We start from the raw sequence: 27812 nt of genomic DNA on the forward strand, positions 1-27812 counted from the left end.
TCAAAGCGGTGAAATAATTGAAGTCACTTATATGTCCTTTTCGAAAAACACTTATTAAGTGAAATGATTTGGAAAGGTGGAATTTAGAAGCGATGTAAAATAATCCAGAATATTCAGATTTTTACACACACACACACTCATGAACACACACACTCATAAATTAGGGTTGCCATATCAATAGCAGAAAGTAAATTAAAAGCAAAAAGTAGAAATCACAGGATAGAAAAAGCTGATAAATTTATAAAATCAAAATACAGCAGGGACAACCAATGCTTGTTTCTTGAAGGTTGCTAAACTGCCGCGGAGCAGTGCCGGTGACCACAGGGTCTCCAGAGCTGATTTCCTCTGCCTCTCTTCTTTCTCTAAGTCTTCCAGGACTTGAAGCTCATTTACAAAACAAACCTCCCTTACCCCCACTGCTTCCAGAGAGAAGGGTAGCCCCAGAGAAGGTCAGGCCCTGAGGCCTTCTTAGCCTGAGCTGTGGAAATAACTGGATGGAACCCTAAAGAAGGCGCCTGCCTGTCTTCCGTGGGCTTACCTCCTGGGAGTTTCTTTGTCAGTTCCTAGGTCAGGGCCTCCTTTGGTTTTGTCCAAGCTGATAAAATAAATTCTGAACAGCTGAGGCTGTAGGGAAAGAGGTCGCACGTGTTTTGGGAGCAGAAAGACACCTTCATGGCAGTGAGTGAGGACAGGGTAAGACTACTTTGCAAGTGCCTAGGACGGTCTCCTGTGAGCTTTCTCTGTTTTTTGCTGGGTCAATAGTGAATGTGCCCGACGTATTTGGGACTGAATACTAAATAAGGAGGTAGATATGAGACAGCCAAGCCAGCTCTCAGTCTTATGGGGTTGACAGACACACCAGAAAATTAGGTGTTAATAAATGAGCCAGTCTTTAAGGCTACGGAATTAAGATGATTCTTAATTAGGAGATTAGGAAGTCAGTCCAGCTTTCTAAGACTGTGTGTTCAGCAGAGATACCAAGGAGCCAGAGCTGGATGAGACCATGTCACTTAAATCAAACCATGACACAGGGCAATAGTCTGCCCTGTTCTGAAAACAATATCAGGGACTCTCCCAGGTGATAAAGGACAAAGCCCAGCTGTGAGGGCCATGTACACGCACTGAACTATCACTGCACAAACCTCTAGTTACTGCTCCTTATTAGCATAGGAGATCCACACCCAGGTGGAGACAGGTGGTGTTGACACACATCTCCTGAAGAGGCAGGTGAGGCAGAGAGGGCGACTAAGCCCACCTCTCCGTGTGATGACATCATGGGCCTGGTCCCTGTCCACCCCATCGATGCCCAGGAGCTGTCCACCTCTGTCCTTCAAGGCAGTCTTGGATTCTGTCCCCACACGCTGCCTCCCTTATTCCAGAGCCTAAGAATCGACTTGCTCCTGCCTCGGCTGGACTTTGATATGATTCTTCTGACGGAGAGCACAAGACCCCAGGGAGAGGGGACAGCAGGAATCAGGTGCTGGTGCAAGTTCACAGCCGGCCTCAGCAATGACGAGGCACTAAGCAACTCAGGAAGACCCTGTCTCTAAATAGAATGCAAAATAGGGCGGGGGGTGTGGGCCAGTGGTCGAGGGCCCCTGAGTTCAGTCCCCAATATATATCACCCTCCCCGCAAAGAAAAAACTCACAAGAAGTATCAAGGACGTTGCACACATCCTCACCCAATCGGATGTGCCGGAAGACCCTCGTCTGAGTCTCCACGTGCATATGCGCAGGTCCCGGGCTGCTTTTCTCATGGCATGAAGCCCCCACACTCATTAGCAAAGCCCAGCGCTGGAACACAGTGGTTGGATTAGAGCCACTGAGCTCTGACTGTACTACGCACACCAGAGGATGAGCCCCAGTGTGTGTTCCCTGTCCATCGACTGTGCACCCTTCAACCAGTATCACTGAATAAGGCACTCCACACAGGAATGCACAAGTTACCCTCTACAAATCCTAGGAAGAAATACACTTGCATTTGTATGTTGCATATAGATAAATCATAGTATCCCAGTAGGTAAGAAATGCCATAGATCACTCACAAGACAGCAAATTGAGACGACCAACTCTTGTGACCACAGAAACAGCAAAGCCACAGAAATATAAAAGTGTACAGTCCCATTCACAATAAAAGATGACCTATTTTAAAGTTATAGCACGGTTTTTGTCAGGTTGGTAAGAGGTAGTGAGATGAAGGTGCACGCTCCTTGGCTTGGAGGGCACAGGGAGCCTGACAAGGACACTCCCTCCACCCGTGTCCCTGCCTGGGCAGAGGTGGCACTGCTGTGTACTCCCCCGCCCCCTTCTCCTTATCATCTCATCCTCTTTTCTGCAGTGTCCATCTTGACTTTTATTATTCTTTCCCACAACCTTCCACTGTCTGAGCACATCCTGTCCCCTGCTGCTCTGAGGTCCTTCGGGCTGCACTGACCTGTCCAGCCAGTCTAATGGCTTTACTAGTTTGTAGGTTCATTTTGTACTATAAGCTTTCAACTTAGGTCTGCTTTGTGGAAATACTTTTCTGGTGAGTTTTCCTCTTTTAGAATAATTACGGGCTCTCTTTCTTCATTTTTTTCATCTTGTACCTTTGTATAGCACCAAACTACATTTCTAGGTTTGGAGGGTCTTTTTTCTTTCTTGCAACTCATTAAAGATTACATTCTCATTTGCATGATTTCTGATAATAAGTCTGCTCTAATTCTTATTCTTGTTCCTCTGTAAGTGAGGTATTTTTCTCCTTTGGATTCATTCGATGCTCTGTTTGTCTGGGCATGGTTGCACACATATAACATCAGAGATTCTGGAGGCTGAGGCATGAGGATCTCAAGTTCCAGGTCAGCCTCGGGAATTTAGCAAGACCCTTCTTAGCGAGACCCTGTCCCAAAGTAAAAACTGAAAACGGCAGGGGATGTGTCCCAGTGGTAAAGTGTTCCTGAGTTTGGTCCCCAGTACCAAAGCAAAAATAAAAACAAAAAAGCAAATGTACAGTTTTTCTTTGTTTTCTGCAGTTAAATATGGAATATCTAGGTAGTTTTTCTTGTCATTGTTTTTCTTTTTTCTTGTAATGCCATTTGGTGTTCTCTGAGCTTCCTGGATGTGTGGTTTGCTGTCTGCCATCAGTTTTGAAGTGTTGTCCTCCATTATTTTTTCAAACATTTCTTCTTGGCATTCTTTCTGCTTTTGCTGTTGTGGGATGGCTGCACCTTTGGTGCTGTGCACAGATCTGGGGTGTCCTGTTAGTGGGTGGGTGTGTTTGATTTTCTTCTCTGCACTTCGGCTTGGGAAGTTGTCTCTGTGCTGGTGTCCTTGTTTTCTAGGATTTCTTCTTTAATCTTTCTCGAATTTTCCATGTCTCTTCTGACTTTACCTATTTTGCTACATTTTTGCCTGCTTTTCCCACTCAGGCTCTTAGCATATTGATCACAGTTACATTAAAGGTCCTGGAATTTCTACACATGTGTCATCTCTGAGCATGATTCTCATGATTACATTAGAAAATCAGGACACAGTGCATTGCTTATAGTGTCACCACTAATGTAAAAAGGGAAGAGAATGAAACATGCTCTTATCTGCTTATATTCTTGTAAAGCAGCATAGAAAGAGCAGAGTGAGAAATCTACTCGCTGGCTTTCATTGTTTCCTGTATGTACACCTTCTCACAGGCAAAAACGTGTTCCTTTCAGAGAAAAAGATAATAAAATGTTCAAAACATTAAATAAAAAAGAGAGTGTGTCTTCACCGTCTGCTTCAGGTCTGAAAGACTTCTCCGTTCTCCTCTTGTCCAACTTCTTGACTCTACAGGAGCCCCCCCATCCTGGTTTCACAGATCCTCACACCGGAGCTGAGCACATCCAGCCCTTCAGAAACATTGGGGCGCACTGCTGTCACGGGACATGCTACTAGCAAGGCACCATCTCCCCCCACCCCCCGATCTATTGTCCTAGCAATAAGAGCCAACCTTCACACAAACAGTTAGCAAGACAGGACTTAAAACTTAGGACCACGTTGGGTATTTCTGACATACCTTCATGCTCCTCCCACCTCATCATATTATAATATTAGCTCAAGACCCAAACTTCATCAAAAGCTCATTAGTGCAAAATTCAAAATCTCATCATCTAAATCAGGTACAGATGAGCTTTCTGGGGCACAGTTTCTACCTGTGAACTTGTGAAACTAAAGGAACAAGTTATACGCCACGTGACCTTGCACGGTTCACAAGGGCTATCAGAGTGAATTACAGCAGGGGGTAGGGACTGCCAGTGCATAGGGAAAGGAACAGAGACCTGGAACTGGGAAGCAGGAGGGAAGGGCTCAGCAAAGCTCAGCAAATCTCCCCACTGTAGATTTACTGGGAATCGATCCAAAGTTTGGACCTGAGATATGAAATTAAAATTGCATATCCTGGTGGCCTTTGAGAAATTGTCATAAAAAGGAAGCTATATGACTGAAAGAAGACCAGACCTCCAGAAATATAATTCTAACTAGAATGTCACAGGAAGCTAACCAGGCTGCCAAATTCTTTGACTCTCGTCTGTTTTAGATGGACCCTTAATGAATACCATAGTTTACCGTTGGTAATAAGACCCCTTAGAAACAAAACCCTCTCCTTCAAATGCTCTATCTTTATTCTGCAATTCATAAGACTGCTTTGGTTGAGAAGCTCCTGTGCACATACGTGGAGAGAGATTACATTTAAAAATGCAGTTACATATTAAGGTATTAGTAAGCTAGAGTGGTGGGTGCGGGATTGGGTAAAACCAAACAAGTTAGAAAGCAGGAGTGCAGAAAGAGATACACACCCATGGCCACGCACTTTTGAATGAGTGCATCAGTGCAATCCAGTGCAGGAAAGCAAAGTCTGCTTCAGTGAACAATATTTTCCCAAGAAAAATACAAATACATGTTTACAAAAATACTTGACAAGAAATGTTTATAACAGCTTTATTAAAAATAGCAGAATGTTTGGAATGAACATATTGTGGTGCATTAATATGAAGCATGTAACTTAAAAAGGGGAGAAATCCTGAAACACTTAACGCTCTGGATGAATACACCAACACAACATGCTCCACTAAGAATCTAGACGCCAAAAGTTGGCAGCCCCAGGTGTCTATTTTTTTGAAGTTCAAATACAGGCTTAATTAATCTGCATGGCCTCTTTTATCCCCCAAGCCAGCAGTGGGAATATCCCTCATGTAGAATTCCTCTCACACTTTGAATCTCTGACAGTTCCATCACTGACTCCTAGAGCCAGATTGAAAGGACTTGAGTACTTAGACCAGTCTCATCTAGATACTATTCCTATCTAAAGTCACCTGGTTTGGGACCATAATGTCATCTGGAAAATTCTTTCAAGAAGCACCCAGCTTGAGTTTACTAAATAACTAGGAGAAGGTTACAGAAAGACCAGGACCCAGAAATCAGAAGGGGTAATCTTAATATTCTGCCTACCACAGTCAACACTGTGGCCCTGAAGGGTTTTTTTAATTATTTTTATTTTGTACCAGGGATTGAACTCAGAGTCGCTTAATCACTAAGCCACATTTTCAGCCTCATTTTGCATTTTATTTTATTTAGAGACAAGAGTCTCACTGAGTTGCTTAGTGCCTTGCCATTGCTGAGGCTGGCTATGAACTCAAAATCCTTCTGCCTCAGCCTCCTGAGCCACTGGAATTACAGGCATGCACCACTGTGCCCAGCCCTAAAGATTTTTGTTCATCTCACACACAAAGCACAGTCAACCCACCTCATCATATTATAATATTAGCTCAAGACCCAAACTTCATCAAAAGCTCATTAGTGCAAAATTCAAAATCTCATCATCTAAATCAGGTACAGATGAGCTTTCTGGGGCACAGTTTCTACCTGTGAACATGTGAAACTAAAGGAACAAGTTATAAGCCTCTAACATTCCCACCCTCTGTTCTCATGTGACCACCCAAGAGTACAATAAGAACTGGATACCTTGGGAACCACACTAGAATTCTGTCACACATCCAAGGTTAGTTAACAAAGTTGTATTATGGATAAATGATAACTCCATATAAAGATTATTCCAGGTCCATAGAAATTATCATATAGTTTTTCTCTTTTTGTGTTCATTGACAGTTATATATCTTGTATTTTTAAACAACTCTTTCATTCCTAAAATAAATTGTTATGCTTGAGTTCGGGACCCCCAAAAGACCACCAGAGACCAAGACTGATGTAAACAGCAAAGAGGTGTTTAATTGCGAGCTACCTTGGTCCTCCGCGAACACAGCAACTGCTGACGCTGAGAGGCCCCGAGCCCAGGGTTTACAGCAGTTTTATACACTCTTTGGGGAAGGCAGGGACTTCACATACATCATAGCATCTCTAAGAAAATCATCACATACTGCGGGAAAATCATAAAACAACTCTAAAACATTATTAGCACACTTACTGGCGGGAACAAGTTGGGTAGGGGTGATTGGTTACTACAAGAGAGGGAACTGATTGATTTAAGCCACGAGGGGAGTATGTGCTGAACTACATGGTTTCCCAACATGTTATCAACCACCATAAACTACTTGGGGTCATCTGGCATCCCAGGTATTTCCCTGTCTCATGCTGATTGGTGGCTGTTAGGGGGTTGCTATGGGTCCCCACCTAGCCTGACTGAGTCAGGGACACCTGGGGCTGCAGATCTCTCCTGTTATTTGTAGATAAACAACTCAGCAGGTGGGAATGTGCCTAGGAGTGCTCTGTGGGTCTTTCCAAGGACAAGGGTCATGTCCCTTCCTTGGACAGGCTTTGCTCTGAGGTAGAGGCTGGTTTCTCATTCCCCCCTTTTCTGGAAACTTGGGAACCAATCATGGTTCCCTCTGTTGGGGGTTTATTTGGGCAGACTCTACATCTTGGTAAACAGTGATCTCAGGGGACAGTCTTCAACTTCCCAGACTCACTCAAAATGGGCCTCCTAGATCCAACCTGACTCGATTTACCTATCTACACTGTCTATCCATTTCTGAACAAATTGGAAAAAAAACCACAAGAGGCTTACAGGACACTCAATGTACAAAATCACAACAGATCCACACCAAGGCACATGATAAGAAAATGCCCGGCATACAGAGTAAGGATAGAACCTTAAAAGCCACAAGGGAGAGGAATCAGATCACATATAGGGGGAGACCAATTTGAATGTATCCCAGCAGACTTTTCCACCCAGACCCTCAGAGCCAGGAGATTGTGGAACACATAAACCAAGCTCTGAAAGAAAAATGGATGCCAACCAAGACTCTTTATCCAGCAAAACTAAGCTTTAGATTTGATAGTTAAATGGAAACCTTCCATGATAAACAAAAGTTAAAAGAATTTACAACTAGAAAGCCTGCACTACAGAACATCCTCAGCAAAGTATTTCAAGAAGAGGAAATGAAAAACAATGATGAACATCAGCAGGAGAGGGATTACACTAAAGGAAAATCTAACCAGAGAAGAAACCAAGTCATGTTAAATATCAAAAATAAACAAAAATGGCTGGGGATACAAATCATGTCTCAATAATAACCTTGAATGTAAATGGCCTAAACTCACCAATCAAAAGCATAGACTAGCAGATTGGATTACAAAAGACCCAAAAATATGCTGCCTCCAAGAGACTCATCTCATAGAAAAATACATCCACAGACTGAAGGTGAAGGGTTGGAAAAAATCATACCACTCACATGGACTGTGGAAGCAAAGCAGGGGTTTCCATCCTCATATCAAATAAAGTAGACTTCAAACCAAAGTCAATCAAAAAGGATAAAGAAGGACACTACATACTGCTCAAGGGAACCATACACCAACAAGACTTAACAGTTATAAATATACATGCCCCAAACAATGGAGCAGCCATGTTCATCAGACAAACTCTTCTCAAGTTCAAGAGTCAAGTAGGCCACAATACAATAATTTTGGGATTTTGGGTGACTTTAACACACCTCTTTCATCACTAAATAGATCTTCCAAAAAAAGCTGAACAAAGAAACTATAGAACTCAATAATACAACCAATAACTTAGACTTAACTGACATATATAGAATATTCCAACCTTCAATGAGAGAATATACTTTCTTCTCAGAGGTACATGAATCCTTCTCTAAAACAGACCATGTACTATGCCACAAAGCAACTCTTAGCAAATATAAAAAAGTAGAGATTCTACCCTGCATTCTATCAGATCATAATGGAATGAAATCAATGATAAAATAAGAAATAAAATTCACTCCAACACCTGGAGACTAAATAATATTCTACTGAATGAACAATGAATTACAGAAGACATCAAGGAGGAAATTAAAAAGTTTTTAGAGGTGAGGAGAACACAAATACAACATATTGCAATCTCTAGGACACTATGAAAGCAGTTCTAAGAGGAAAGTTCATTGCATGGAGTTCATTCCTTAAAAGAAGAAAGTCAACAAATAAATGACTAAATACTATATCTCAAAGCCCTAGAAAAAGAAAAACAAATCAACACCAAAAGCAGCAGAGGACAGGAAATAATTAAAATCACAGCTGAAATCAATGAAGTTGAAACAAAACAAACAATTGAAAAAATGGACAGAACAAAAAATTGGTTCTTTGAAAAAATAAATAAAATGGACAGACCCTTAGCCATGCTGATGAAGAGAAGGAGAGAGAAAACTCAGATCACTAACATATGTGATGAAAAAGGAAATATCACAACAGACACTACAGAAATACAGAAGATAATTAGAAATTATTTTGAAAATTTGTACTCCAATAAAATAGAAAATATCGAAGATATCAACAAATTTTTAGAGTCATATAATTTGCCCAAATTGAATCAGGATGATATACAGAATTTAAGCAGATTAATTTCAAGTGATGAAATAGCACACACCATCAAAAGTCTACCAACCAGGACCGTATGGATACACAGCCAAGTTCTACAAGACCTTTAAAGAAGAACTCATACCAATATTCTCCAATTTATTTCAGGAAACAGAAAAAGAGGCAGCATTTCCAAACTCATTCTATGAGGCCAATACCACTCTGATTCCAAAACCAGGCAAAGACACGTCAAAAAAAGAAAACTTCAGACCAATATCTCTATGAACATAGATGCAAAATTTTACAATAAAATTCTGGCAAATAGAATTCAAAAACATATGAAAAAGATCATGTACCATGATCAAGTGGGATGCATCCCAGGGATGCAAGGTCAGTTCAACATATGGAAATGAATAAATGGAATTCATCACATCAATAGACTTAAAGATAAGAATCATATGATCCTCTCAATAGATGCAGATAAAGCATTTGACAAAATACAGCACCCTTTCATGTTCAAAACACTAGAAAAACTAGGGATAACAGGAACATATCTCAACATCATAAAGGCTATCTACACTAAGCCCCAGGCCAACAGTATTGTAAATGGAGAAAAATTGAAGGCATTCCCTCTAAAACCTGGAACAAGACAGGGATGCCCTCTTTCACCACTTCTATATAACATAGTTCTTGAAACACTGGTCAGAGCAATTAGACAGACAAAAGAAATTAAAGGGATACACATAGGGAAAGAAGAACTCAAATTGGCACTATTTGCTGATGATATGATTCTATACCTAGAAGACCCTAAAAGTTCCACCAGAAAATTTTTAGAAATAATAAATGAATTCAGAAAATTAGCAGGATATAAAATCAACACCCATAATCAAAGACATTTCTGTATATCAGTGACAAATCCTCAGAAAGGAAATGAGGAAAACTACTCCGTTTACAATAGCCTCAATAAAATACTTGGGAATTAACGAAAGAGGGGAAAGATCTATATAATACATATAATGAAAATTACAGAACCCTAAAAAAAGAAATCAAAGAAGACCTTAGAAGATGGAAAGATCTACCTTGCTCTTGGATAGGCAGAATTAATACTATCAACATGACCATACGACCAAAAGCACTATCCAGATATAATGCAATTCCAATCAAAATTCCAATGAAATTCTTTATAGAAATAGAAAAAGCAATCATGAAATTCATCGGGAATAGCTAAACCCAGAATAGCTAAACCAATCCTTAGCAGGAAGAGTAAAGCAGGTGGCATCACTATACCAGGCCTCAAACTCTACAGAGCAATAGTAACAAAAACAGCATGGTATTGGCACCAAAACAGACTGGTAAACCAATGGTACACAATAGAGGACACAGAAACTAACCCACAAAACTACAATTATCTTATATTAGACAAAGGTGCCAAGAACATGCCTTGGAGAAAAGATAGCCTCTTCAACAAAAGGTGCTGGGAAAACTGGAAATCCATATGCAACAAAATGAGATTAAACCCCTATCTCTCACCATGTACAAAACTCAACTCAAAATGGACCAAGGACTTAGGAGTACAACCAGAGACCTTGCGTCTAATAGAAGAAAAAGTAGGCCTTAATCTCCATCATGTGGAATTTGGCCCCAACTTCCTTAATAAGACTTCTGAGGCACAAGAATTAAAATCAAGAATTCAATAAATGTGATGGCTTCAAACTAAATGGGATGGATTCAATCTGTGAGGTGAATAGAGAGCCTACATCCTGGGAGCAAATTTTTACCCCTCACACATCAGATGGAGCACTAATCTCTAAGGTATATAAAGAACTCAAAATGCTAAACAACCCAATCAATAAATGGGCCAAGGACCTGAAGAGACACTTCTCAGAAGAGGATATACAATCAATCAACAAATATATGAAAAAATGTTCATCATCATTAGCAATCAGAGAAATGCAAATTAAAACCACTCTAAGATTTCATCTCACTCCAGTCAGAATGGCAGCTATTATGAAGACAAACAATAATAAGTGTTGGTGAGGATGTGGGGGAAAAGGTACACCCTTACACTGCTGGTGGGACTGCAAATTGGTGCAGCCAATATGGAAAGCAATATAGATATTTCTTGGAAAATTGGGAAAGGAACCACCATTTGACCCAGCTATCCCTCTCCTCGGTCTGTACCCAAAGGACTTAAAAACAGCATACTACAGGGACACAGCCACATCAATGTTTATAGCAGCACAATTCACAACAGCTAAAGTGTGGAGCCAACCCAAATGCCCCTCAGTAGATGGACGGATTAAAAAAAATGTGGCATATATACACAATGGAATATTACTCAGCAATAGAAGAGAATAAAACCATGGTATTTGCAGGTAAATGGATGGAGTTAGAGAAGATAATGCTAAGTGAAGTTAGCCAATCCCAAAAAACCAAATGCCGAATGTTTTCTTTGATATAAGGAGGCTGATTCATAGTGAGATAGGGAGCAGGAGCATGGGAGGAACAGACGAACTCTAGATAGGGCAAAGGGGTTGGAAGGGAAGGAAGGGGGCAGGGGGTTATTAATGATGGTGGAATGTGATGATCATTATTAGCCAAAGTACAGGTACAAAGACATGAATTGGTGTAAACATATTTTATATACAGAGATATGAAAAATTGTGCTCTATATGTGTAATAAGAATTGTAATGCATTCCACTGTCATATATAATTAAAAAAGAAAGAAGTTCCATGTTACTTCTACTCACCTTTTGTTGATCAAAGCAAGTAGTCACATGATCTGGATGAACATTAGTAGTGACAGAGTACATACAGTACTTCCTTTAAGGAAAGCAGCATGTATCTGTGAACAATGACATATTCAACCACACATGGAAAGAAATATAGAAAAACTCAAGAACTGTCCAACTATGTTGAACCAACATACCATTTTTGAATTGGAAACAATGAAATTCTGTTTTAGCCAGAAATCTGTTTTACAGTTCCAGAAATCAGCAGCACCATAATCAGCTACTTAATTCACTTTCACTGAGTCTTGTTTTCAAGGACTCTGCTTTGGGGGCGTTTTTGCCACCTCCCCCTTTTCCTCATTTCTGCCTGGCCTTTGTAAGTAGTTTATTGGTTTATTCTTAGGGTTCTATCCTTCTTAATTTCTCCAATTTTTCCTTATATTTGGTTAGCTGAGTCTCTGGGGAAGGACATTCAATTATTTTGGGCTCTCTTGACTCTTGCTTATGATGGATCATCCCAGATGTATTGTTTAACTTCAGATTGTGAGATAATGTTTTATGTTTATCTCCAGGAACCTTGCCAGTGGTGGAGGGATTATTCCTCCAGAGATATTTTGTGTTTGCTTCTGCTAAGTAACACAAAACTGAGACCACTTTTCGGTATACAACATAGCTTGAATCTTTCTGGGAAACAAAAAGAGCATACATTTGAATCTAAAACTACACTATTCACAGGTCAACAGTTAATTTTATAGGAAGGGTTCAGTTTTTTTTAATCACCTAGCTTTTGAGGCAAGAGAAAATTTCATCTCCTTGAGTCAGTAGACAGATTTCTAGTTTACATATCATGGTAGGTCCTTGCTTTCACAGCAAAGAGCACTCTCCTGTAAAACTTTAAAGTTTATGTCAGCAAAAAATAATTGTGTTATAGGCACTCCCAAATTAGGTTGGAAAATGTAATTGGAGAAAACAACTCTGTAGCTGGCATCAAACTATAGAATTAGGCTCCTGCCTGAGAGGCCCCACATTGGTGACTTGGGTTGACAGTGCAGAATATTAGCTTTTGTGGAATCTGTGTTAGGTGTTAGGCCTTGGCTTCTGCAGTGTAGAAGGGCCTCGGAAGTAAATGATTTTGATGAACTTCAGACAAAAATGACAAGAAAACAGGAGGGAAGCCTTGCAGAAGATCAGAGCTGCTCCTCTACTAGCTCAGCTCATTCTCAGGAAGCCCAGCTTGAATTAGAGGTGGGTGGGGAAGAGTTCAGGAATGCCAGGGACCCCCTGGATTTTTCCTTGGAACAACCAGCGATGCTCTAATAGATCCATTTTACTGTTTCTCAGCTTCCAGTTTACCCTTTGTCTGCTCTGTGAAAATGAACCTGGGTGTTCCTGTCACTCCCCGGGCCTGCCAGCTTGGCAGCTTGTGGTGTTAAACCACACTGAACTTCGTTGTGGCAGCTGCCAAACATGTGGACAGCAGCCCAACTCCAAGGATGGGCAGGACACCCCCAGAATTATATATGGTCGCCCCATCCTCCCCTTGGGCTCAGCATCGTTTCACACCACGTTGCAGGACAGCTCCAGGGTCTGGCTGTCAGGTGCACCTGTGCGCCCATGTCTCCAGCAGAGCTTCACTTGTGAGGGCCAGCAAACCCACCACGGGGCCAACACGATCATGGAGAACACTGCCGGTCACCTGCATTCCGCATCACCGCAAAACTCAGGAGCAATCTGTTATAACCGAAACGGCTTCCGTTAAGACAGGTTCCCAGCCTATTTATAGTCGGGGGGTGGCTTGTGCGGGTTCTGACTGCTGCCTGATGTTTAACCAATCAGAGAACTGAAAGGGGTCTCCTTATTTACATACATGGCAATATCCAATCACACGGCAGATACAGAGGACGCCATTTGAGCTCTGTGCCTATAAATACCGCTCTCACAAGTGGGTGCTGCTCTCTTCCAATTTGCTTTGCCACCGAGCTCTGGCCATGCCGGGGCTTGCTCCGAGGAGCGCCGCCACTTCTAAAAAGGGCTGTAAGAAAGCTGCCTCTAGAAGTCAGAAGAAGGAGGGCGGTGGGGAAAGCGCAAGAGATGCCACCAAGAGTGCTGGTTACAACTATGAGGTGCCAAAGCAGGGTCACTCAGTTGCAGGTGTCTCTTCTGAGGCAGGGGGCTCCGTGAATACGTTCCTCAAGGACATCTTCGAGCGCATCGCGGGCGAGGCCTCGCGCCTGGCGCACTGCAACAAGTGCTCGACCATCACGTCCCGGGAGATCCAGACGGCCGTGCGCCTGCTGCTGCCTCCTGAACTGGCCAAGCACTCGGGGCCCGAGGACACCAAGCGAGCTTGACCAGCTGCCAGATGAACGCCACAATCCAAAGGCTCTTTTCAGAGCCACCTACAATTTCTAATGGGCTGCACGCTGATCACTTACCGGGTTTGGGGGCCTGTGTGGCATGCAGGACAAGCTGGGTCGGACAAGCTCACATTTACATCTAAGGTAATGTGACTAGTCTTAGTGGTTCACCTAGCAGTACGCTCTGAGTGAGCTTTGCGCCATGGTTTCATTGAAACTCCAAGGAAAACGAAGTAGAGAAGGCCTCCAAATATAACCCCAGTTCCACCTTGGGTGTTGCTACAGGTGGGCCCCATGGGCCAACAGCTCCTTTTTCTAGGTTGTCCCGCTGTGCCAATCTGAGCCGGGAGAGCCTGGGGCTGTGGACTTTCTGCAAGTTGGGCATGCGTGCGCATTGAGGCTGGTTTTCTTCCTCCTTGGGTTGGGCTGCTGGCTCTTGAGGCCCAAAGCCCGGGCGTCTCTTGGTCTGATGATGTCATCTGAGAGCTTCGCTGAAGTCCAGACCCAGCTCTGTTTGAAAAGAGGTTGACGTAGGAATGTGAACATCTTGTCATTTCAAGTAATTTCTACCTGAACTCAACAGTTCGGTCAACCACGGTCAACTGGTAAACAGGAGAAACTGTATTAACTGAATGCCCTATATTTGGCATTATTTAGAATTTATGAGGGGGGGGTCACTGTTTAAGGTTTACAAGAAATTCAAGTGCCCAATATTCAGGTCAGGACTTGGCTGCAAGATCTACTCTGTCATCATGATCTAGATCCTCCTCCCAGAGCAGATGAGCATTAAGGGGGAAAAAGATAACACACACTGACATGGACTACCTTAAAAAGGAAGGATCAAAATATTAGTACTTCCAGAAAACTGGAGTGTAGCTGGAATCTTCAATTTGATTAAATGTTTTATTGTCTCTTGAAATTCAGACTGTGTTTTTCCACCATTTTTGAAAACCTTAGTTGATGTTAAATGTACAATATATTCATAGAAAACAATGCCGAGAAACAGCTCCAGCAGGAGTACTGGAGTAACCATCAAGGAGGTGACAACGGAGTATCTGAATTCACATTGTATAAAAGAGGAGCATCATCTATAATCAAGTGCCCAGGTGCCACAATAAAACCCTGACAAACAATACATCTGTATACCTGTCACATCCATGTCACTTCAAGAATTGAAATGTAATTTTTTATTCTTTTTCTTTCAATCAGCAACATGGATTTATAATTCACTTATATGATGAGTAATTGCTTATTTTTATTGATTAAAAATACTATGTTTTGTTTTTTAATTCACAACCCCCCAGCCCCTCACCCCCATCACTGGGGATCGAAACCAGGGCCTCAGGCTTGCCAGACAAGCACTCTACAGACTTACAACCCTAGCCCTCCATTTAGTTATTGAAGAGATCTTTTAGCTACTATAAATTATATTTATTTATATGCAGAATTTTGAGAATGTGTTTACAAGTTAGCTAGGTAAACACTAAAGACATGATTTCTGGGTCATATGGTCAATGTATAGCAGTGTGAGAAACTGCCAAACTGTCTTCCAAAGTTGCTGCACCCTTCTACATTCCCCCTAGCAAGGAATGTGGGTCCTTCTTGCATCATATCTTTGTTGCAATTTTTAAACGTGTTACAGATTTTCGTCATTCTGTTAGGTGTACAAATGTATCTCATTGTTTTTGTTTCCTTAATTTAAAAAAATGATGTTGAGCTTCTTTTTACATTCTTATTTGTTAAGATGTCCTTCTGAATCCTTTGCACTTAACTGTGTGGTTACCTTATTATTGTTGAGTATTTATATATTGGATACATGTCCTTTGTTAGATACATAATTTTCAATTTTTTTAGTTGTTGATGGACTTTTATTTTATTCATTCATTCATTTATATGTGGTGCTGAGAATTGAACCTAGTGCCTCATACATGCAAGGAAAGTGCTCTACCACTGAGCCACATTCTGTGTCCAGTCCTCAGTTTCTTAACACTTTAAACTGAGTGTATATTTTTAATTTCAAAAGGTCCAATAGAAATATAAAGCAAACCAGAAATACTGGCCACATATATAACTTTAAACTTTCCAGTAGCCAAAAAGTAGCAAAAAAGAAACAGATGTAATTAATTTTAATCAAATAGTTTGTTACATTCCAAAAGTTATAATTTCAACATGTAATCAAGATAAAAATTATAATTTACATTTTTTAAATTAAGTCTTTGAAATTTATTATTTTATAGTTAAGGCACATCTCAGCTGAGATTAGCACATTCCAAGTGCACAATAAACACAAATTAGTAGCTTAAAACAATTGAAATATATTCTTTCACTGTTATAAAAGCTAAAAGTTAAAAAAAAAAAATGTCAACAGAGTTTGTTTCAGCTGGAGACTGTCCAGGAAGACCCTTTGCCATGCTTCCTTCCTCACTCTGGTGGCGACTGGGGATCCTTAGCTTCCTGTGGCTTATTGTTACATTCTACAATTTCTGTTTGCCACGCCCCACTATGTAACTATCTTCTTGGTATCTTTGTGTCAAGTGTTCTCCTTTGATGGGTAAAGATACCCATCATTGGATTTAGGACTTTCTCCAAATTTCAGTGTGATCTCATCTCACATTTCAGTGTGATCTCATCTCATATTTTAGAGTAAATTACAGAAAATGCAAAGCCTTCCTTGGTCTCCTAATATAAAGAATTCTGCTCTAAATTTTCTGTGTCATATTTCCTTCATCCATAAATGCCTTTTTACATTTGATAAAGTCTACCTTTAACTATACAAGAAAGTAAACCCCATGATACTAAGGAACATATATATATATATATATATATATATATATATATATATATATTTTTTTTTTTTTTTTTTTTACACACACACATATAACATTCAATGAGCAAATGTTTAAAGAATGGAGGAAAAGGAAACACAATTTTTAAAAACCTTTTTGGAAAAGGGAAGCCCCCCACTGCAGTCAGTTTTCTACAAGTAACTCCACACTGAAGGGCCAGCAGCACTACCTTCACAGTGGGACAATGAAGACTTGATTAGGGTGCTTTGGTCCCCTCTGGTCCCTCTCCTTGGGGTTTCCCTTGTTCAGTATAACTGATGGTCTCATGTAAGATGAGACCAGGAAGTTTGCCTTAGAGGGTGATATTTCTCTTTTTCTGAGTTCAAAGGCATTATAGTGATTTTGTGACGATTTCAGACTTCATACTTCTAGATAGGCACTTTTCCCAGCCCTCAGCTGATTGGTACCAATTATGTTCTTTGAAGTGACAATGCAGAAATCACAGTCTACAGATAGGTAAATAAAGCCACAATTGTTCCTGCTTCTAGAGCAAATCCCCAAATAACATGCTTCCTGTCTTTGCATAAACCAAACAACATAAATCACTGACAAACTTTAAAAGTGGTGACACAATTGTCACCAATCATTATTTGTATGCTGTTTGTGTATGGGATTGAAGAGCTAGCAGTGAAGTTTCTAGTTTATGTGATTACTATTGAAAATCATGATAAATGAAATTTGAACTGGGTTGTTTAGCAACTGGTGTTATTGAGCTAAACACTAGTAACTGAAATTCATTTCTATCAACACCATGCAGTGTAAGGACTGTCTCTGTAAAGTAAGCATACACTTAAGAAGTTAGGGAAATAAAAAAGAAAAATGAACTAGCAAAGCAGAAAGAATAAATAGTGAGAAAAGTAAAAATAATAGTTATGAGAAAATTAAAAAGTAAAACTTAATAAATGCAAAGCTACAAGAAATACATTTTTTAAATGAAATAAAGGAACCAGGCATCATGGCACATAATCCCAGAGACTCAGGAGGATGAGGCAGTAGAATCTCAAGCTCAAGGCCAGCCTCAGCATCTTAGTAAGACCCTGTTTCAAAATAAAAAAAAAAAAAAAAATAAAAGAGGCTGGGGATGAGATTCAGTGGTAAAGCATCCCTGGGTTCAATCCCCGGTACCAATAAATAAATAACAAATAAAATAAAGAGAATAAAGGGTGAATCGTTACTTAGTGTGGTTTGTGTAAATGAGAAAGCACATACAAAATAAGATAATGCAAGAGTTGTGCTACAGAAAACACAGTGGTGACAACAATCAATAGTGAAGAATTTGCTTATGTCTAAGGGACTATTTTTAGATGATTTTTCTGAAAAAAAAAACTAATTTATCAAAGTTTATTCCATATTCTTAGCATATTGAAACAATAATCTCATATAATGCTAAGTTAGCCAATCCCAAAAAACTAAATGCTGAATGTTTTCTCTGATAAAAGAAGTCAGATTCATAATGGAGAATGTGGGGGGGGGAGCGTGGGAGGATTAGATGAACTCTAGACAGGGCAAAGGGGAGGGAGAGGAAAGGAGGAGGCAAGGGGGTAGAAAAGATGGTGGAATGAGATGGACATCATTACCCTAAGTATAGGTATGAAGAAATGAATGGTGTGACTATACTTTGTATGCAACCAGAGATATGAAAAATTGTGTTCTATAAGTGTAATATGAATTTTAATGCATTCTTCTGTTATATATAACAAATCAGAATAAAGACAAAACAAAACAAACAACAACAACAAAAATGGGCTGGAGTTGTAGCTCAGTGGTAGAACGCATGTCTCGCATGCATGAGGCACTGGGTTCAATCCTCAGCACCACATAAAAATAAATAAATAAAGATATTGTATCCATCTACAACTAAAAAAATATTTTAAAAAAAACTAATAACTCTCACACACAAAAAAAGGGCATCGAATACCAATTCATTCAAAATGGAATTTTACCAAAGTTTTTAAGAAAAGAGAATTCCAATACTGTTCAAACAACTCCAAAGTATAAATAAGACAACAATCTTCCATATTAATTTTATAAATGGAATAAAATTTTACTGCAAAAGCTGAATATATTGCTCACAAAAAAAGAAAAATAGAGAATACCTCTGTTATAGTGGTGAAATATAAATTATGAATAATACATTGCAAACATTCGGCATAACATTAAATGTATTAAATATGATGTCTAAGCAGAGGTTTTTAGCAGGAATGCAAGGATAACTCAATTTAGGAAGTGTATTAAAATAACTCACCATCATATACCTAAAAATGAAAATCTATGATCATTTCCAGAGATACTGAAAAGGCATTTAGCAAAACTGAACATCCATTCTTGAAATAAAACTCAATAAATCAGACAGAATGATTCTTCCTCAATACAACATATATTTAATCAGAATGATGGCAGAAGAATCTTTGGCAAGAATAGTGATTTCATATTGTTGTAAAGGTGCAAGCCACTAAAATCAGACAAGAGAAAGAAATTAGAAATTTAACTAATTAAAAGGAGGCAATAAAATGTTTACTATTTCAGATAATATTGCAAACATGTAAAATGCAACATCTACTAGAAAACTAATATGAAAATGTTAATTCAGTGACATAGTAGGATTTACTAATACACAGAAAGCAATCTTTCATATAAAACAAAGCATTACAAGATATTAATAGGGAAATACCTTATTTGTAATAATAAAAAAATACTTAGAACTTCACTTAAGTTTTTAAAATGCCAAATTTATATGAAGGTAAATGATTGCTTCCCCATTACATGGTACCCTAGAGGCAGGCAGATGGCTCTGGCAGCACCTGGCACTGGATTGAGTGAATGGACCTAGAGGGTGTCCTCTGGGAAGGCTCTTTGCTTTCAGTTGGACACCCAGTGAAACAATCTCTCCCTGCCTTTACTTTGTCCTATTTACATGAGTACTTGCAGACCAGCATCAGAGTCAAGTCCAGTTGCGGAAAAGGGCAGAGGCAAGAATGCAAGGCTGGAGCAGGGCTTCCATCATCCTTCTGGGGGAAACTTCTCTGACTTGGTGTCCTGTGTAGTGTATTTATTGCCTCAGCCAAATCAACTGGCATTTCCTCTTTCTTGTAGCCAAAATATATTGGAGATAAAAGCTATGTCAGGTTTCCTCTGAAGAGATGCTTTTCCTAGATTATTTTGCCCAAATAATCCTAAAAACCATCCTTGGGTAATTAGAGTAGCCTGTTAGGAGTGGTCACAAAGTTGACAGGGATTTGGGGGTAGTATCTGCTGTTTCTCAGAGTGTTATGGGGCAGCTGGAGCTATACTGGCACAGAACCCTGTCTACCACCTTGGAGGACTCCTAGTCAAAGAAGGCTCTGCAGGAACCTAGCTTTGCACAGAACAGGGCATTTTATTTTGCATTTTTTTCCTGTACATTCAGATATACTATCAAATGAAACTAAAGCTTTTTCATGTAAAAAAATCATATGCATAGTCTAAGTATTTTTAAATGAAAGAAAAACATCATCAAATTGAGAGTTCCAACAAGCAAGTTTCCAGAATATAACAATTTAAAAATTGTATTGTTTCCAGTTAATACCTTTTTAAGAGTTGAATTCAATGTCTCATCACTTTATCTGCTTTTGAAGAGTAGTGATCTAGTAACACAGGACATAAAAACACCATTTTTAATAGCTCTACCAAAACAAATACTGAGATCATACCATAACTTCTATTAGGGATGAAGAGAAAATTCAGTTAAAATTAACTGCCAACTAATAGTAGTTAGTTCAGATATTATTCCAGAATGAAGTGCCCTAGAGGAATGGCAAACCTCCATATTTCAAAGTCAACGAAACTTGAGGCGTCTTAATAAAGGACATCTAGACACGAAACCTGAGCTTTAGGCTGCAGAGTCCCAATGCCTGGAGGATAACTAGATTAATTACCAAATTGACCAACCAAACAAATTGACCAAGGCCATAAAACCTATTCAGACCTTGTTTTGATTGGGAATGTGTACTAGCTAAGAACTACCAAAGCCTAACATGGAATCTACATGTTGACTACCAAAAAACCAGAGGACAACTGCCTTTGAAAAGCTTCTAGATTCATGTGCTAAAAGGAAACTTCGGACCACTGAACAATGTTTAGTGAACAGGAGTACACAAAACCAACCTACTGGTGCCAAATGCCAAAGAATTACAGCTGATGAAGCACACAGCTCTTTCTTTAGAAAATTTAGGTGGCTCTTAAAAGAGCCTTTGGGTTGGAGGCAAACTTACGAAATAAATTTACTTGGAACTGGTGTATTTGGTGACCGCCTTGGTGCCCTCTGACACGGCGTGCTTGGCCAGCTCCCCGGGCAGCAGCAGGCGCACCGCGGTCTGGATCTCCCGGGACGTGATGGTCGAGCGCTTGTTGTAGTGCGCCAGGCGCGACGCTTCGCCAGCTATCCGTTCAAATATGTCAGTGACGAAGGAGTTCATGATGCTCATGGCCTTCGAGGAGATGCCTGTGTCAGGGTGCACCTGCTTCAGCACCTTGTAGATGTAAATGGAATAGCTCTCTTTGCGGCATCTTTTGCGCTTCTTCCCCTCCTTCTTCTGAGTCTTCGTGACAGCTTTCTTGAAGCCCTTCTTGGATATCGTAGTACCTTTACAAGACAACTCCGGCATGGCTAGTAAATAGCTCTACAACGTTAACAGCTCAAAGACAACGGCTCCCAGGAGAAGCCAAAAAGAAAATGCCACTTGAGGCTGGGAAGAGTGGTATTTATAGGCACAAAGCTCGAATGACGTAAGGGCAAACACTATCTGATTGGACGACAGCAGTGGCGAGTATGCAAATGAAGTGTCTCCAGTAAGACTTTCTGATTGGCTCTGCAGTCATAGCCAATCAGGTGGCAAGGACAACCTGGGATTAGACTATAAATAGACCGGGTTTGGGGCACATTCTTCGTTTGTAGCAGACCCTTTCTGCGGAGATGTCTGGACGTGGCAAGCAGGGCGGCAAGGCGCGCGCTAAGGCAAGGACTCGCTCTTGTAGAGCAGGACTGCAGTTTCCTGTGGGCCGAATCCACCGCCTTCTGCGCAAGGGCAACTATGCCGAGCGGGTCGGGGCCGGCGCGCCCGTCTACCTGGCAGCGGTGCTCGAGTACCTGACGGCCGAGATCCTGGAGCTGGCTGGCAACGCGGCCCGCGACAACAAGAAGACGCGTATCATCCCGCGCCACCTGCAGCTGGCCATCCGCAACGATGAGGAGCTTAATAAGTTGCTGGGTGGCGTGACCATCGCGCAGGGTGGCGTCCTGCCCAATATCCAGGCCGTACTGCTGCCCAAGAAGACTGAAAATCGTCACCACAAGATTCCAAGCAAATAATCTCCAACTGAAAAAAATCCAAATGACGTAAATCCTGGAGAAGTTACATAAAAGGCTCTTTTCAGGGCCACCCACAATTTCATAAGAGGGCTGTGCACAAGTTATAACTTTTGAAGTCGTGTAATTCCACTTTTAAGCACCAGTATTCAAGAATGGTGAAAACACATATTACAAAATGAAGTCGATCAGCTTTAGCAGCTGTTAATGTGAAATGTGTACTAATTTTAACAGTAAATTTAGTGGCTACAAAGGCCAGTTTTTCCTTTCACGTTGACAGTCGTTTCCCAGGTAGGGAGCAAAAGCGATTCAATTTTGTCTACGTGATTTAATGCATATATATTACTGATTGAATTAGAAGTAGACTCGTTCCTTCTGGTCTAACTGGGCAGTCCTACATTACAGAGGTCTGACAGGTCCTATGGCTTAAGTACATTCTAGAAAAGGATTCTTTTTCAATATGGTAAAGGTGAAGCAACTGGTTCATGTGCATGTCTAAAGGAGCATCCGAATATTTGATACCTGGGCTTCACACAATAGGATGAAGATACAAGATGAATCAAAATAAGCCATTATATGTGAATAGTGAAATACTACTGCCAGTTTTAGGGGCCAGAAGATAAGGCCTGTCAGTTTTTTTTGAAATTAAGAAATGTGGGATAATTCAACAGTTTTACTGATAAAAAGGCACAATAGTTGATCTGTTTATGCACTATGGACAAGAAATTGAGAAGAAAGTTGTCAAACGCTTATCACATTTCATAATTGGCTGTTATGATCAATCCAAGTGCTGAACTGTGTGTCCTTGGATCTTCATTTTCTTATGATGACTCTCATACCATGTGAAATCTGTAAGCTTCCTTCCTGTTGATCTATCATGTCAGTTAATTCACAGTACCAATGGAAAATTTTAAGAAGATAGAGGTAAAGTTTTGCCTTCTCCACAAACCATGGAGTAGCGACCACGGAAATCACAGGACAATGGAATAACATCTTCAAAGTACTGAGGCAACAATAATTCTCAATTTAAAATTATATGTCCAGATAAACTATTTTTAGTATGAGCAGCCATTTTTGGACAAAGACTTACTTCTCAAATGCATCCTGAAATAATTGCTACTGAAGGATGTATATTGAAACAGATTGATTCAGAAGGTTGAGATAAAAGAATACTATAAAGAGGTAAAAATATAAATATACTATCTGTAAAGAATAATGTGTTTGTGATGGCATTAAAAATCAGTGAGCAAAAAACAACAGTATTTTTAAGAATCAGTGAACAAACAACAAAAAACTAGATAGTAATTTTAGATGAAAGGCTATTCCAAAATAAAGAATTCTAATATATTTGAATCGTTTCTAGAAGGGTAGGCATGCTGATTAGGATATGTTGATTTGGGTATATAAATTTTATGATATGCAGTGTTAAAATTAATGTAGAAAAAATTGAGTAATAAAAAATCTCAACAAATCCAATGAAAAGCAGGAAATAATGAAAGAAGAAAAGGAATGTCATGGTAAATTAGAATGTAAACTAAAAGATTAGTAATGAGTAGAGATAAATAAGTTGCACAAGTGAAGGTAAACAGTTAAGTATAGTTTGTAATGATATACATTTCAAAATCGCTGGAGGAGGAGTGTAACTTTTTCACCACTGTGACAAATAACTAAGAAACAGCTCACAGGAAGAAGGGTTTATCTGGCCCAAGCTTGCCGAGGCTTCAGTCCCTGGTCAGCTGGCTCCATTCCTTGGGGCCTGAGGGAAGGTAGGTCACCATGGCAGAGGGTCTGACACAAGAAGCTGCTGGCCTCATGCCTATCATGAAGTGCAGGGGCTTGAGGGAGAGACTGGGCACACACAATGCCTTTCTAGGGCATGCTCTCAGTGACCCCCCAGTCCCTGCAACTGGATCTCACCTACAGTTTTCACTGTCTGCCAGACATCCAGTGAGCTATCAGTGAATTAATCTAATGAGATAAGATTCATCATGATTCAACCACGTCTCAAAAGTCCCACCTGTCCTTTACTGCATGGGGGACCTAAGCCTTTCACACATTAGTCTTTGAGGGTACTTTATATCCAAATTTATAACATTCTCCCCCTGATCTGCAAAGACTTATGTCCATCTCATGTTGAAAAAAAAATGTAACCATCTTCAATAGTCCCCAAAGTTTAATGGTTCCAACAGTTCTCAAAAAAAAAAAAAAAAATCCAAGCCCCAAGTCTCCTCTGGGACTCAAGAAAAACCCTAAACTATGCGACTCTATGAAAGCCCAAAAGTAAGCTATCTACTTCCAACATACAATGGCGAAGGGTAAGCATTCCCATCCCAAAAGGGATAAAGGGGGTCATAGAAAGGAGAGATAAGATCAAAACAAGAATGAAACCCACCAGAGTCAACACTGAGTCCTGCAGTTTCGCCTTTGTTACGCTGGGCACGTGGTGGTAAAACGGAACCTCTGAAGGGCATGGGCCGTTCCACTTCTGTGGCCTTATCAGTTGTGAACTGTATGGGCTTTCTCTTAGGCTGGCTTTGCTCCCTGACTGCACATTTTCTCTGCAGATGTCCCATGTTCCTGTCATCTCCAACTTTCTAGGCTCTATTACAGATTTGGCTTCACTCTTACAGCTTTACTCATCACCTTCTTAGGGGTTGCTTGCAGGGATTTCGGTCCTGGTGCACATTTTCTGACTTCTTGGGTCTTTCTTTGAAATATCACTGGATGCCTCCATGACCCTGTAACTCTTGCATTCTTCATACCTGCAAAGTGAACACCACATGGACAGGACAAGGTCTGATGCCAGCAGGAGTAGTAACCATGCTATCCTGGACCATGGCTGCAGTGGCCTCTGAGTGCCTGGATGACTAAGCATGGTGAAAAAAATCCTGGAAAAAACTTCCTATACAGCCCTGTGAGAGCAAGACCTGCCAGCCTTCTCTTGTTAAGGCAAAGTTTCTCAAAAGAGTTCACACTTTATATCCTTGAGCCTGACATGAGTGGGATCTGGCAAATTTCTCAAATGACCTTAAGACATCATTCCCATTGTCTTGGTGCAAAATACTTAGCTTCTCTTCAGTGGCACTAATCCCTTCAGCAACCACACCTTTCTTGGCCGCAAAGCACACGCTTTTCTGGAGAACCTGCAAATTTTCAAATCTTTCTGATCTATTGCTTACTTCCAGTTCTCATTGTAAACCTGGATAAAAGCTGCCCGCGATGCCCATGCCACGGCCTGAATGCAGCATTGCCTTGAAATTTTCTCTGCCAGATTGACTAGTTTGTCACCTTGAAATGTCGCCTCACACAAAGTCTCAGAAGATGGACAAAATGCAACTTTTTGCCAGAATGCAACACATACGGGCTGTAGTCAGATTCAAACCAGAATCTTCGTTCCCAACTGAGACCTTAGGAACATGGCCTTTGCTGTTTGCATTCCTATCAGCATTCTGCTCTTCTGAGTTCACAACAGAATTGCCCATTCAGCTCCACTTTAAACATTCTAAGACTTTTCTAGCCTGCATCTCCAAACTTTTCCAAATTTCTCCAACAAGTGAGCTCCACAGGATGCTGAACTACTTGGTCAGACATAAGTTGCAGCAACAGTCCCAATCCCGGTTCCATTTTTCTATGTTAATCAGCTGTTCGTTGCTGTGACAAATACCTGAGAAAAACAACTCGGTGTGTGTTAGCTGGAGAGCCAAGCAGAGGCCACAACATCTTCCAAACATTGGCTCCAGGCTCAGTGTGGGGACAGTATAGGAGCAACATTATCCAACTGGGCCAAAAAGAAGAAAAACTGTGATTTTTCACATCCTGCCCAGAGCTGCAGGGCGGTGTGACACACCAGTGCCTGTGACTCGCTGAGGCGGGCTCCCTGGAGAACACAGATGGCCGAGGACCAGAGACCCAGGGAGGGGTTTCTCTTATCCTTGTGCATGTCTGGGCGTGTGCTTTGCTTCAAAAGGAGAGTTTTCGTGAGTCTAGAAGGTGTTACCTAGGCCCAGACCACTCCTCTGTCACCTTAGCTGGAGTGGGTTCGGGCTCTGTCACAGGGGAAGTCCTCTCTTATTCCCATCAGGAAGGACACTTTGGTCTTTGCAGAGTATGTCAAGCCTCTGGGGTGAACTGGAGGGCCAGAACTGGGGGCCCTGCTGGCTCTGGGATGGACTGACTGGCAGGTGTCACATGCAGGTGATATCACAGAGCCATCCCTCGCCCCTCTCTCTATTCCTTGCTGTCAGTCAACAGCATCCAGTAGTGTCGAGGGGCCAGAAGCCGGCAGGAAGGGAATCCACGGCTGGGAGGGTCCTGGCCCAGGGTGGGTGTCCTCTAAGTAGGTCAGAATTCCCAGAGAGATGAGGAGAGGTCTCAGAAGCAGACAGCCCCTCCAGCACCAGGCATCATTGGTTGTCTGATACCAGGTCCGTCTAAGCCAGAGCTTCCTGACTACCCATGAGGAAGGACCAATTGGTTTATTTTTTTTTTTCGTTTTGTATTATCCAATCTGTTGTGGGCTATTACTTTTGTCAAATATAGTAAAAGTAAATGGCTAGTAACAGGAAATAAAAATAAACATTCAAGACACCATCAAGCTCTTAACCTTTTGTCCAACAGACTTAGAATTACATCTCAGTAAATGGAATCAGAGCAGACATGATCTAGGGGAAATGAGGGGCTCCTGTGAACTGAACACATTCATGGGAAATGCACTTACAGGTGACAGCTGGGGGTCACTCTGATCTCAATGCCGACCAGCTCACAACCTGGCAAATCGCACTTTGAAAAAAAGCACAGCGCTAAACCCCTGAGCTCCAGAGTAGAAGAAGCAAGAGAACCACTGAAAGGCAGGAAGGAAATATATCTTCTGTTTAATTCCTATCTAGCATGTATTAATTCCGAGCATGTCTTGCAATGGGTATATGATATGGTACATATTATGGCATATAATTTATGAACAAATAAATGTAAGTGTATGAAGGAGGCTGATGATTTTTTTCATAATAAAAATGTCTAGAGATAATCCCAGACACTCAGTCGAAGGTTGTAAGGGGCCTGAGGAAGTGTGTGCAGGATGGAAGCTGTGTGCCCTCCATGCCCCGATCTCAGGAGTGACACACGTCATTCCCTCCGTCACAGTCCAGCCAGGCACAGTGTGGGAGGGATGAGAATACCCAGGGATGGCCGCCTCAGGAGACCTTGTGTTACTCATCTTTATATTAGTGCTTCCCAATCTGTCAGGCCAAAAGAATTACCTAGGACACCTTTTCAAATAAGGGTTCCATCAAGATCCCTGAGACCCTCGGAAGGAGGTAGAATGTCTATGAAAAGTGCCTCCAGTGGTTCTTACGACCTGGAAAGTCACTGATGCATGATACATGCTCATTAAAGAAGTAAGAAGTGACTTCAAGGGTCGACAAGAGTCCTACCCCATTCTGATCCTGGGACAGAGCCTAAGATATGAAGCCGGAGGTGCTGTGTGGAGGAGAGGGATTGCTGAGACAGCTTCCAGGGAGCAAGGAGGCGGGGAGGCCAGAGAGCCTGGTGCGAGATTTGAGGAGAAGGCCACACGCCTTGTCACCCGAGGACCATTCGCATCTCTAAGAGCACCAGCCCTGGGTGCCAGGCCCCACCACCCTCTAACAGTGCAAGTGCAGGTAGAGTCTTCACCCCGATCCTGTAACCCTCACCTCCTCCTCTCCCATTTTTAGGGCCCGCCCA

General features: G+C 41.2%; 3 protein-coding genes across 3 annotated transcripts; 2 read left to right on the forward strand and 1 right to left on the reverse strand.

Annotated features, from left to right (window-relative positions):
* Positions 1–13532: 13532 nt before the first annotated feature.
* LOC308650454 (histone H2B type 1-N-like) lies at positions 13533–13895 on the forward strand (the record flags this gene model as incomplete). Its single annotated transcript, XM_081296458.1, has 1 exon — positions 13533–13895. One exon carries the CDS (start codon positions 13533–13535, stop codon positions 13893–13895), a length of 363 nt encoding a protein of 120 aa, XP_081152584.1.
* A 7111-nt stretch (positions 13896–21006) lies between these two features.
* Positions 21007–21390, reverse strand: LOC308650514 (histone H2B type 1-A; the record flags this gene model as incomplete). Its single annotated transcript, XM_081296527.1, has 1 exon — positions 21007–21390. The coding sequence occupies one exon, from the start codon at positions 21388–21390 to the stop codon at positions 21007–21009; it is 384 nt and encodes a 127-aa protein (XP_081152653.1).
* A 308-nt stretch (positions 21391–21698) lies between these two features.
* LOC308649698 (histone H2A type 1-A) lies at positions 21699–22094 on the forward strand (the record flags this gene model as incomplete). Its single annotated transcript, XM_081295442.1, has 1 exon — positions 21699–22094. The coding sequence occupies one exon, from the start codon at positions 21699–21701 to the stop codon at positions 22092–22094; it is 396 nt and encodes a 131-aa protein (XP_081151568.1).
* Between the last annotated feature and the right edge of the window lie 5718 nt (positions 22095–27812).

This window comes from Spermophilus citellus (assembly GCF_964194105.1).
Source record: "Spermophilus citellus genome assembly, chromosome: 5".
Taxonomy (NCBI): Eukaryota; Metazoa; Chordata; class Mammalia; order Rodentia; family Sciuridae; genus Spermophilus; species Spermophilus citellus.